This window comes from Equus asinus, chromosome 25, assembly GCF_041296235.1.
Source record: "Equus asinus isolate D_3611 breed Donkey chromosome 25, EquAss-T2T_v2, whole genome shotgun sequence".
Classification (NCBI taxonomy): Eukaryota; Metazoa; Chordata; class Mammalia; order Perissodactyla; family Equidae; genus Equus; species Equus asinus.
The window spans coordinates 51,376,941-51,389,826 of NC_091814.1; the positions used below are offsets into that span (position 1 = coordinate 51,376,941).

The window sequence follows — 12,886 nt, forward strand, 5'->3', positions numbered from 1 at the left end:
AGCCTGTAAAGGCAAACAGAAAGCATGTGTAAGAAGCATGCCAAGTATGATAGAGTATCTCTTAACTGTCTAGAGTATGTGGCAGGAGCCAGAATTTCTTAAGGATTTTTAGGGAAGGCTCTATTATTTTCATATGTCATAACGATAGCAATACCAAGTATATACTATAAGAGTCTTTATATTGTTCTTGTAAGAGACTTGGAAATAGAATAATCTCAAGGCAGAGAAATGTTAAAAGGGATAGCCATTCTTATTTTACAAAAAAAAAGAAGTCATGGCAAAGAAAGTTACAAGTATGTACTGAAGTAAGTTATATCAGTAGAGACAGAAATCACATCCAGATATTCTGGTTTTGAGGTCATTGCACTCCACTAACTTTAATAAATTTCAGGAGTTGTTGATATTCATACTTAAGTTAGTTTTGCTGAATTTATGAACATAATTGCCAGTCCTTAAAGTAAGAGAGAAAAATGCCCATGTATATCAGTGATTAAAAAAAATAAGTATGATGTTTCCTTATATTGCTTTGAAAATAACTTTAATTTAAAATATAGTAATAGGGTACAAATCAGAAATATAATTGTTATAGTCATATACTTCTACCTTGCAGCCTGCGCTGAATTTGCTGGGTGTCAATGCAATGTGTGTCCAAGGGTGCTTAGCCCCATTCTGTGAAGATGACGTGGAAAGTCCTCGTCTCATCGTCAGATCGGGTTGATCGCAGTGACTTAAATCAGTCCATGTCTTGACAATCTAAAATTAGCCTTAGACCTCAGTAGAAAATGAATTTACCTTTTTTTTTTTTTTTTACAGACCCATAATATAATGAATACATTCCCAAGGACCAAGAGAACCTATAAAATTTAAGAGTAGAGATTAACTTTAGTACTTATTCTTCTGGTGCTAAATGCAATGTTAGTATGTTGTATATATACTGAGATCCTGAATGTTCTAGAGAACACTAAATAACTATGAAATATTTATCTGACCTGTGTTGATTACTAAAATTACTGATTTAGTGGCTGAAAGTATTTTCACTGTATATAACACTGTCCAACAGACATGTTTCAAAATATAATAATGCAAGAAAATCTTTTTGTTGTATAGTTGTTATTATAAACTTATTTAGAATCAAATTTTCAAACTTTCATGCTTAGCTATTTAAAAACACACACTTTTAATTCATTTAAATATAGTTTCTATTATCCATACTGTGTCCTCAATTTTAGAAAAATATTAGTTTGATTTAGCTACAAAAAAAGTTTTTACTTATCAACTACCATTTTATTTTTATCAGCCAAAGGTAATTTGTAGATTTATTTTTCTCCCAGCCTAAAAATTACTGAGACAAATAAATGACTAAGAAGACTATGACATAAACTGGAAACTTTACATTAAGCTTCTTATATTTGATAAGATTTTTGAGGTTTTTTTAGAACAAACATTTATCCACTTCTTATGTAAGGTAGTAAAAGAAAGTGAAAAGTTCCAAAACTATATCAAGATATTCCCAAACTTTATTACTTATTTAAGGACTTTGGAGACAAGGTTTTAACAGAAGCTTAACATTTAAGTTTTCATTTACAATAGACTGATATGTCAGTAGGGGTAGCATGCATGTTAGATAGCCATATTGGCTCTTTGATTATGTCCATATGTCAGATTTCTGTTTGTTCTATGAAGAAGGATGGGAATTGATGTAGCCTATTTTGTATAGTACTCATGATAGTTTTAGATTCTATTCCGTCTCTTGAACTTGTTCATTTTGATAGTACATTGTCATTTTAAGGTTCAGGTTGGTGCTTAAATTACAATAACTGAAGGTCACTATTCATATTTTAACTGGACTAAAAAGCTTTTAGTACTAGCATTAACTTCTGAATTATGCTTGTGGTCTTAGACTTTACAGCATGTTTAGTTTCTTTTCATTTCTTATTAGTATTTTTCAGTACTTAATAGTCTCCTGCTCCCACCTCCAACAAGAACTCTTCTCTCTGTTCAACATCAGAAACATTTTCCTCTTGGCATGTGCTTTCTAGTTCCCTCAGCAATATAAGCAAATTGGAAAGTTCAGCTGTCATTCTTGGAAGGTCATAGATCACACTAGCAGCCTGAGTAATCCAAGAGGTTTTAAGTATCATAGCATTTAGTTTAAAGTGAAATTTGCTCTGACAGGGCTGGCACACCAATAGGAAAAAGAAATATTTGTGCTTGGAGAAGTGCATATGTAGAGACCAAGAGTATAACTGATGGCTGGAAGTGATTTCAGTCTAAAAAAACAAATCATTAAGAGAGTGCATAGGGGTAAAATACACAGTTCATATTTTAAAGAGTCTCAAAATGAACCAGCAACTAAGGTTAGCATTACATAGTAATTAGCTGTGGTGTTCAGTCTTTAACTCACTCAGTACCAGACAGTATGGTTAAACTATCACTGTGAAAACATTGCTACTTACATTGTATTCTCTGCTTTAAGCCTACAGCAGTAATTTTTGTACCTTAAAAAACCAAGGCATTATGACAGATTATATAAATGTTAAACCAGTAACAGACAAACAATTATTCAAAGGAGGTGCTAATGACTCACTTTGTTGACCTAGGGGTTACTTAAGCAGCTCAGTAAGTTCCCTTAACATTTGATGGTGTGAAATGAGGCATTGCTTGATATTATAGAACTGCCAATTTCAAGAAGTCCTTCTACTTAATTAAAGAAATGTAAGTTAAAGATGATTAGATGTTATACTTTCATTAAAAGATTGCTATAAAAAGTTTGAGGCCGTTATAGTTTTGAGTAAGTACTTTGGCTTGATAATCACATCTGACAGCTTCCATTAGACACCTATCAGAGTATTTTTTCTGTTAATTGCTACAAATAAGGAAAAAGAAAATATCTTCTAATGGCTTCAGTTATTTCTTTCACAACATTGTTCTCTTCAAGAAAGCTAATTTTAAGTCACAGGAATACAAGATTTATAAATTATTTCCTTGAGTGTGCAGAGCAGATGATAAGCATAAAATGGAACGGATGGTGGACTGAACTGACTTGGAAGGTTTCCCTCCTATATAGATAAACAGAAAACGTGGACAAAATATACCAAAAATTTATAATACATCACCAAATTCACAAAAGTTCACAAAGATAGGAAGCACCCCAAGTGACACACAAACAAAGACAACTACCCGCAAGAACACTAAAGTAGGTGTAGGTTATATACTGTAGCAAGATGGAACTGAATTCCGTCTATCAAGCCTGAAACTCCAAAAGGCTGCCTTTTTCTCATCGGTTGAAAAGAGGACTAGATGATTTTAATTCACCAGCCCGGAGAATTGGCCAAAACTTGTCACAGATGGTTAAACAACAGGCTAAGATGTGTCATAAGAGAAGTGTAAATTGAATGATGCTAGAGGAGCGTCAGTGAGATGGAATTCCTACCGTTTGTAATAAATCAGTTGACTATTTTACACATGCTTCCTTCATCGTTAGTACAAATTAGTTTTTATCTGAAGCATCTCAGTATAGTAACTAAATTGAAAGGGTCTGTCCCCAAGGTTATATTTTTCCCCTTAGAACTGACAGATGTCTTTTAAAAAGATTTTTTTTTAAATAAATCCCAGATGAGCACTTTAAATACAACTGCGCACTACTCATATCATTTGCCCTTGATTTGGGGGAAAATAGTACTTTGTTTGGTTTCACTACAAGTATGATTCTTTAAGATTCTTTAACCATTTAGTTTTATCATAATAAAAGGAAAATTGATAATCATGCATATAAAAGTTTGACTAAAGAAAACTAAATGAAAAACGACAGCTAGACTTGGTATATATTGGTGAAATTCATTAAAAGACTTCTTAACTGTGCTCATTTTCTCAATAATACAAAATCTCCAGTCCAAAGCAATAAGTAACACCTTTAAGTAATATAAATATATATTTATCACATATAAATTTATAGAAACAAGATGCTATTGACAGGTTCGATGAAAATTTTAGAAGCTATCCTATAATAGTAATACTTCAACATGCATGTACATGACATTTTTCAGGGTCCAAGACAATCTGCATCTTCTGTCATTTTCAGAGGCCCCACATTCCTAAAACTTTTTTGCTAATGAATGATAAATATTCCTATTTAGCTCTAAATTATTTCACATTTATAAAATGAAGACTTTGATTATATGAGAAAGCAATGGAAACTACATCCTATCAAGGTTAAATATGCTGAGAAGTTTAAATTTGATAAAGCTTGCTTTAAAACTTTATAAAAACTGCATGATATTCAGTGAAAAGACAAGCTCTCCATCTAGTGGTGGGTCTATAAATTAAAAACATTTAGATCTCCATTTAATAGTGTATCACTATACAAATGTTAGGTATAACTTTATAGGCATTATCTGATTCAATCTACTTCTCTTGTTACTATATATAAGAATTTAAAGAAAAAAAAAAATGTTGTCTTCTGCCAGAATAGCCCAGCCCTTCCTCTTGAATACAGAGGAAAACTACTTCTACAATCTGATTTCATCTGCAGGGAATACCACAGCCTCTTAGTTATTTTATGAAGCATATTCTACAATCTGATTTCATCTGCAGGGAATACCACAGCCTCTTAGTTATTTGTGAAGCATATTCCCATATTAAAGGAGAAAAAATTGTTTCATTCCAATTAACTATAACCCCTAAAATTTTCACCAATTTTGAAATTCTTTCACTTCATTCTCACTTCCCAAATAGTAAAAGTATAACTAAAAAACCATTTCAAAAGAGAAAAAGATACCATTTTTTTGTTGTGAAATGTAGCATATTTGATTATTGTTATTTCTGCCAGTGCCACTACAGGCTGTCATTGCTTCGCATATGGACAGCCATAACAGTCTCTTAAATGTTCCCCCTGGTTTTGCCTCTCGACCCCCTTTATTACCACAATTATCTTTCTAAAACACAGAAGTAAGTCTTTCCCCTTCTTGAATACTACTGGCAACCTCAGAAATATATAGTTCTTAACATGGCATGTGAAGAGCTTTCAAAATCTAGTCCTAACCTCTCTTTCTAGCCTTCTCTCCTGTCACTTGCTTACATCATAAACCTAGGACTTTAACTATAACAAACCATTTGCTGTTCTGCCCCTTCTCTCTCTTGCTCAAGCTGCCACGCTGTCAGGAATTCTTTCTCTTCACCTGTGAAGTCCTATTTTCCCTTTAAGATTCATCCATTCGTGCAATCAAATACTTTTTGTGTGCCACTCCATGTCATACAGTGCTAGATGCTAGTGATGTAGAATGAATAAAACAGTCCTTACCCTTCATGGTGCTTGCACTCTAATAGGAAATAAAGACAAAAAACAAGATATAATGTCAGGAAGTGACAGATTCATTAAAATCAAAGTATTTTCTATGAAGACTTTCTAGCTCCTGAGATTCTTCCATAACAACATGTGTATACCTCTAACATACTCTCATAGTATATTAAATATTTGGTCCTCTTCTGTTCTTCTATAGCAGTTTACTAGGGTGGTACATCATATTATTATCAAAATTTTGTTCCATGTTAGTTGCCTCCAATCCATGGCCAGAAACCACGTCTCATTTATTATTGCCTTCCCAGGAGCACAGTTTTTTTTTAACACTGACTCTTCACATTATACTTAACACGTTGTAGGAACTCAAGAACTATTTGGATGGATGGATGGATGGATGGATTTACAAAGGATCACTATTACATAGACCTAAATTTCCCATGACAAATCATACTTAAGCTGAAATTACTATGATGATCAATTTATAATCTTCTTAGAAAGGAAAATAAACATACTGATGTTGATTCTATGATCAATATATTGGAGTCATTGATCAAAAGAATGCACTATTCTAGAAAACTCTTTATCAAATCATTTCATACAGTTTCATAATAACCTGAAGAGTTTCCTCTGAAGAAAGCCCATGTTAAATCCTTTCACTTGACAATCCCAAAAGAATTCCAGCCTTTGATATTATCATATGGATTACAAAGATAGGTAGTTAATAAGAATTACTGTTCCCTGTTGATAAATATATTGTCATAAAGGATTTTGTCTTGGGGAGAATAGAATCCCTATAGAAAGACCCAAACTAAAAAGATGAAATTAAACATGGTAGTTTTAAGTGAAAATTTCATGTACGTCTGGGTGTGTAAACACATGTATACATTCAGTATAAGCCACTTTGTGGTAACAACTCCTTAAAAAATTTGTTTGAGATCAGTACAGTTTTAACCTACGTTAGTAGAAATGGGATCTCATTATATTCTGTATTGGTTTCAGATCACATCATAAGTATTATTTTCAGCTTCTTCGTTTTAAGAAAAATACTGATCATAGAGAGCAAATGAGATGGTAAGGTGTTAGAGACCATGTCATGAGGATTGATGAGAGTTGTGAAATAGTCATATTAAAGAAGAATTAGACTTCTTGTGTGGTTCCAGAGGATAATTCTAGGACTAATAGATCCAGATTTCTGGTCAGTGTAATAAAGAACTTTCTAACATTGTGATGTGTCTATAAATGGAATGAAGTGCCTTGACAATGTAGTGAGCATTCCATTTCTGGAGGTGTTGTGACAAGAACTGGATAGATCCTGTCAAGGGTGTTGTGAATAGAAGTGTAGACTAGATTATTTCTTAAAGTGTTTCCAAGTCAAAGATGCTATGAGCCTATGAAAAGAGAACTTGGCTTGACTTTATTCTTCTTTTTTTTTGTAGCATCCAGTAATATATTCATTATTTATTTGCTCTGCATTCATTTTGCTGACTTGGGAATTTCAAAGAAGAAAAAGACTTGTGTTGCTTTTATCTAATTTTAATAAAATAATAATGCTTTTCACTTATGCAGCACTTTTCATCCAAGGAATTCAAAGTGCTTTACAAATATGCACTAATTAAGCCTCACAAACAGCCAGAGGTAGGTGATTTTCTTCCCTTTCTACAGGAGCGTCAGCTCTGGCACAGAAGTTTAATAAGAGCCTCCGAGTGCCAGGATTCCTTGCTGGCTGCCATCCCCCTTGTGATGTGCTGCATGTGGAGCATCACTTGTCATGCCTGGATTTCTTTTTCTCCCTCTCTGAATCATCTCAAGTTTAGAATTCTAATGAATGCTCTTAAAAATTTGAAGTCTTGTAAATATTACAAAAAATGCAGTCTTCTGCTTGCTGAATGCTAATTAGATTTCTAAATGTTTGTTTAAAAATAAAATCTAGATATGGTTTTAGATTTGTTGTTGAATTTTAAATATAATTTTTTACTTATGAAGAATTTGTCATTTGCCTTACCATGTACCCAAGAATCATTGTTCTTGGGGTGTAAAAGTTAATAGCAGGTGGATTTTTGGGGCCTTACCTTTCCTAGTTGTCTTTTCACAACAAATGGTAACCATTTTCTTTGGACTAGAATCATATATTTTCAAGAAGAGATATTGCATTTTCATTATTTTTTCTAATTTAAAGTTCCAAAATATGCTATCTAGACATTGAGGATAAAGTTTAAATGACTCTACATAACTAGTCCTGTAAAGAAAAGATGGTCCAGTAGTGGCATATTATAATCTCGAGGGACACAGAGCCTTTTTATATAGGTTAGCAGAAAGAGAATCTGTACATACAGAGACACACATGCAGTGTTGGATTAAATTCCAATATAAATAGCAAAATATACAAACTTTTTTTTATTGAGGTAACATTGCCTCTTACCTGAAGCAGAATAATCACACTGGGCAAGAGCAGGTGCAGCGTATCACAGCTGAGTTTCCCTTGATTCTCAGAGGACCTAGTGAGGCCTGCAAGTACCTTTGATACTGTTGACTCAAGTCAAGTCTTAGTGGATCAGGAAAGCACAATTTTTGCTGTGACTCTTCCCTTTTATATTCATGGTTTCTATCCCCTTCCAGAAGAATTTACATAAAGAATCTATCCACTTCTGTTTAAAGGAAAAATGATTATCAGGTTCTTCTGGTTTTGAACCAGATTTCGCATTAACAAGGCTACATCCTTATCCCAAGGGAGAAAGTAGGCTAAGTGTCCACGTGTCCTAAAAGAATATCTATCTCCAAGTTTTAGCATCCTGAAAGGTCCAGTTTCCCCACTGTATTAGAATCAAATGAGAGATTAAAGAATCAAACTGTTCTATTTCAGAGTGAATTTTATTTAGAAGATATTAATTGTATGCATATAGCTGATCTTTTTTTAATGCAAAAAGACTTAGGACTTATGTCAAAGTACCATCTAAATTGGTCATAATGTTTTAAATATTCTTTTCTTTAAACAGCAAGTTTATCTGTGATACGTGATGGATAATGCCAGAACAACTCATTTCAGGAGTTGGTTTCAAATTTTTCTCCTTGAAAATTTTTCTCGATATCTGTGGAAGTTTAAAAAGTTGTTTATTGTACATTGTAATATGTCCCTGGGTGAACTGTTGACTGCAAAAATAGAACTTTATCACAGTAAACTTGCAGGCTCAGCAACTCAAACTTATCAGTGTTCAAGGTTCGGTCTTACTTTCACTAACTTGAGGATGCAAATTCTTACCAACAGTGTGACTGACATGTTAAAAAAAAAAAAAAAACAGAATATCCATTTGTCAATTTGCAGTGAAATGTATAACCATCAGGCAGATCAGATAATGTCTAAGTTTATTCTTTACCCTGTTGGCAAGCCACATGGGGAAACAGTAATCAGAAGTTTGCCTATTGGTCATAGAAATAAAAAATGGAGAATTTTGCAGTTTGAATGTAAAATGACCACAGACTCTGAGAACCTTTGTAAGGCCCCTTCCTCAATGAGGACAAGACTGCCAGAAAGGTCAGGTGCTCCTGACGGTGTTATAGGTCACCTCAAGGAATTGCTTAGGTTCGTTCTACCGACATTGCCTCTGTTCTGCTGAACAACAGCTCCTTGTTCTGTGCGAACAGACACCCTGCTGAAGTTCATCTTCTTCATTTAGATGGGATTACAGTCATATTGCTGTAAGTTCTTCTGTAAGATGTTCTGTTTTGAAGGTGCCTTTGCGTATTTCTTCACTGAACTACTGTGTGCCTCTTGTTTCCAAGTTTTTGAAAGAGATCTCAGCACAGCCTCTAGGTTGAGAAACAAAGTTTAGCCTAAGTCTGCTTCTATTGAGCCTCAGAAGAGGTGATAAAGCATATGAGGAGTGGCTGAAGGCAGCTAATGAGTAAAAAGATAAAAAGGGAAGGAGCTGAAATCCGCAAGCTATACGTCAACCTTTATGTAATTGAGAGTTGTTTAGATACATGAATATTTGTTAGCCTTAGTGCTTCAGGAGAAAAAAATTCAACTGTCAGCTTTTCTTCTAATTTTAAAATGATACGGGTATATCTTAGTTCAGGGACTACATTAATTTCTGAAACATCTTTGAAGCTATCTCTAGAGTAATATTTCTCTTCATCATAAAATTTCATCTTTCTTCCCATAGGACCGAGGTAGGAGGGGCATGCTTATATTTTGCCATTTCAAAATAAAATTCAAACTTAAAAATTTCAAACAACTTTCAGAAATTATAGAGTGTTTTATGTAGAAGGAGCCCAAAAAGTTTGATTTGTCCAGTATCACTCACTACAAATGCCAACCTGAAACTTATATTTCAGAAATTCCATTCCCCTGAGAGGCAGATTCACATAATAATATGCCCCATATGCATTCCGGTTCTTTACATTTAGTATTTAGTCTGTCCCTGTACACATGTACACAAATTATTTAAAACCTTAACATTTTAATAGTTACTTTTAAAGTGTTTTAATCTCATTTTGAGTTGCGAGAGGAAGTTGGTGGCTATATGAATATATTTTTTAATCATATTAAGATTTTGCTGGTAAAGAGAAAAGTATCTTTTCATCTAGTATAATCTTAAATTATTTAAGTTTTTTTTCAAAGCTTACATTTATGCATTATAAACCGTTTCCTTTGACTAGAAATAAGCTCACTAGCATTCACTGCATGAGCTATGCATGAGCATGTTACAGCTGCCATATTTGCCTGGCAAAATAAATACCTTGTCATTTTGCTAAGTGTTGGATAATTCTCTGATTCTTAAAAAGTGCTTTGGAGAACAGATTTTTTAATAAATTTATTAATAGACAAAAGAATAATTTTTTTAAAATGATAATCAAAGTTTATGCTTCAAGCTATCTTTGTAACTGTGAAGGTTGTCTTTGGGCTTCTATTATTTCCATAGAATAAATTGAACCAAAATTTATAATTACCTTGCTGACACTCAAAAGAAACAGGTGCTATTTAGTAATTTTTGCATGGAGGAGTCAGAAGAAGGATTTGCAGATCAAATCTGGCTAACTTGCAAATTTCGTAAAATTCCTTGTCTTGTTCTTTTAGTCATATGCTTATATATAGTGTGATTTGGCCCTGAGTGAGAGTTTACTGCTAAAACTCAAATTGCATGTCCTAACTAATAGTGGATTAATCCTATATCTTCATATGAAAAAGAGATCTTATTATAAATAGAAAACTCAGTTTACTAGAGTTTTAATTTTATCATTCCCTAACAGTGTATTACTAATAATTGCTCGCATGTAAAATCTTTTCATAATCTGGCATGGAAGCCATATATGAATGTAATTTATTAAAGCTTTTATGATCTGTCCTCCTCTTCGTCTTGAATGGTATCTGATGACAGAGGTTTCCAACGTTTTTAACACACATCATTAGAAGTAAATATTTATTATACACATTTTTTGGCTATATTAAGTTGAAGAAGAAAGATGGTTAATGATAGCCACATAAATTACTTTTGCTGCTAGGAAGAGAATCTTGGAGGTGTAAAATTCCAGGCCTTTTACTTGACCTGTATTGTAGATGAGTGATGAAAAATATAACATCATTTCTTTTTCTCTCTTTAGCCTTGGAATGGATGGCTTTGGCCAGTCAGTTGGCATTCTTGGACGCCCTGCCACAGCGTATGGATTCCGCCCTGATGAACCTTACTACTATGGCTATGGAGCTCGATAAAGTCATCCCTTTCCGTTTGTTCTCTCAGCTTAGAAGAAATCTGTGCGGGTCGGGTTAACTTTGAATTTTGGCCTAATAATGCATGTTGATACTATTGTGGATATGTGTTTCTTTTTATTTTTCCATGTTGTTAGCTGCAGATTAACTCCACTGCTTTGGTCCTGTATTAAGTACAATTGATGCTTGACACTGTTCAGTCATCAAGCCACATCTTGATGCTGAATAACATTTCCCACGAGACTGAAAAGTAAATGCTGAAAAGCAACTAGACTGGAAAACAAACACTACATTATGTACATTAAGTGACTAATTTAATTTCTATTAAAAAGAAGCATGAAGTACAAATGAATTAGCAAAAGTCGTGTTCCTATTTAATGTGTTTCATTAGGAGTTACATGCTTATATAGGGTGCGTATGAATTTTATTTTTCCCTGCCCTCTTTTCTCCTTGTGAACTCTTGAGTATTTCCTGTGATATGTGCTACCTTTAAAATTTGTAAAAAGAACGTCACCTTTTTCTTCCATGCCATATGCCTGAGAGCTTACTTCCGAAAGTTCTGAACTCTGAGTTTTAGTTAACAGTGGAATATATGCCTTATGGGATGTTATATATGAGCAGAGTCAGCAATTTGAATTCATGTTTTTCTGATTCTAATAGAGAAAACCTGGAACATTTATTGGTATACATGAAACTAGATTAGTATTTGGCTTTTAAATTTTATTGTTCATGAAATCTAAAGTATGGCAAAGCTAACTGTAAGTCTGATTGAGGAAAACTAAGGAACAGAATATTTTGCTCTCTTAGACACCATTTCCCATTTGTTCACTTGTTTTTGTAAGATCTATTTGGATAGTAAGAAATGGAAAGACATTATAATTAATAATGAGTTTTGAAAATATCTTATTAATGTTATAATGTTGAAAATTTACTTGAAAAACAAAGTAATAAATAAATAACTATAGAGATATTTCTTTGAGCACCTGCTATGGAAGGAATTAGATGAGGCTTTGAAGGGACTACACAGACCAAAGACAAGACTTCTGTCCTTGAATTTAAAATCTTATGGATCTAGTACACTATTTGACTTGATTTATATTTTAAGCAGAGAATAGTAGAGCTGGGAAGGGCCTTTGAAATAACTCAGTCCATCTACTTATTTGAGAAATTGGTCACGTAAAAATTTTAAATATAAGCAACAGATACTTTCTTAACTACCTGTTATATATGAGGAAGTGTATCATGCTCCTTAGGGAATATGTGAATACACGATAGGATTTGTATCTTTGAACTCACAATCTGATTGATCTTTCTGAAAATATGCATTTATTTGTCTGAGTTTCTGTTTTAACGGTAGAATGTTAAAGCTGGAAAAGTCTTTAGAAGGAATCGTGTCAAACTCTCTCATTGAAAACACTGTGGCCAGCAGAGATTAAATGACTTGCCCGAGCTATCTTTCTAGCTGGTGACTAACCTGTCTCCATGCTTCCAATCCAGTAACCTCAACGCTTGCCTTTTTGTCACCTATACAAAGTGTAAATAGACATAATGAGTGACATTAATGGAAAGATAAAGCAAACATTCTGCACTTAACTTCCCTTATGCTGTTCCAGACTGATTTCGGAGGAACGTCTCCCACAAGTCATAACATCCCCAGGGCTGTGCTCACATGCTTACTCCCCTGCATATTTTTTGTCATTATTTTAGGGCTTCACAAATTTAGAAATTGTTATCTTTTCACTCAGGCATGGACGGATTTACCTTTGCATTATTTATAAAGGAAAGTTTTACTAAAGGACCAAGGAAGAATATCTAAAATTCTTCTATATTTAGAGAACAAAAGGCTTTGGCCTTGGGAACTTTTAGAAATACTGTTTATATAT

The 12,886-nt window shown here is 33.5% G+C and overlaps 1 protein-coding gene across 2 annotated transcripts in view; it reads left to right on the plus strand.

Annotated features, from left to right (window-relative positions):
- KIFAP3 (kinesin associated protein 3) overlaps window positions 1-11,967 on the plus strand; it is a 150,837-nt gene extending 138,870 nt beyond the window's left edge. The window contains exons 20-21 of one of the 2 annotated variants that reach the window (XM_070497616.1): window positions 6,866-6,934; window positions 10,898-11,967. In XM_070497616.1, the coding sequence (XP_070353717.1) occupies window positions 6,866-6,911 (46 nt within the window). In that variant the 3' untranslated portion in view covers window positions 6,912-6,934; window positions 10,898-11,967. The remainder of the gene's footprint in view (window positions 1-6,865; window positions 6,935-10,897) is intronic. The other variant, XM_014845164.3, reaches the window with a different exon arrangement.
- The last annotated feature ends 919 nt before the right edge of the window (window positions 11,968-12,886 follow it).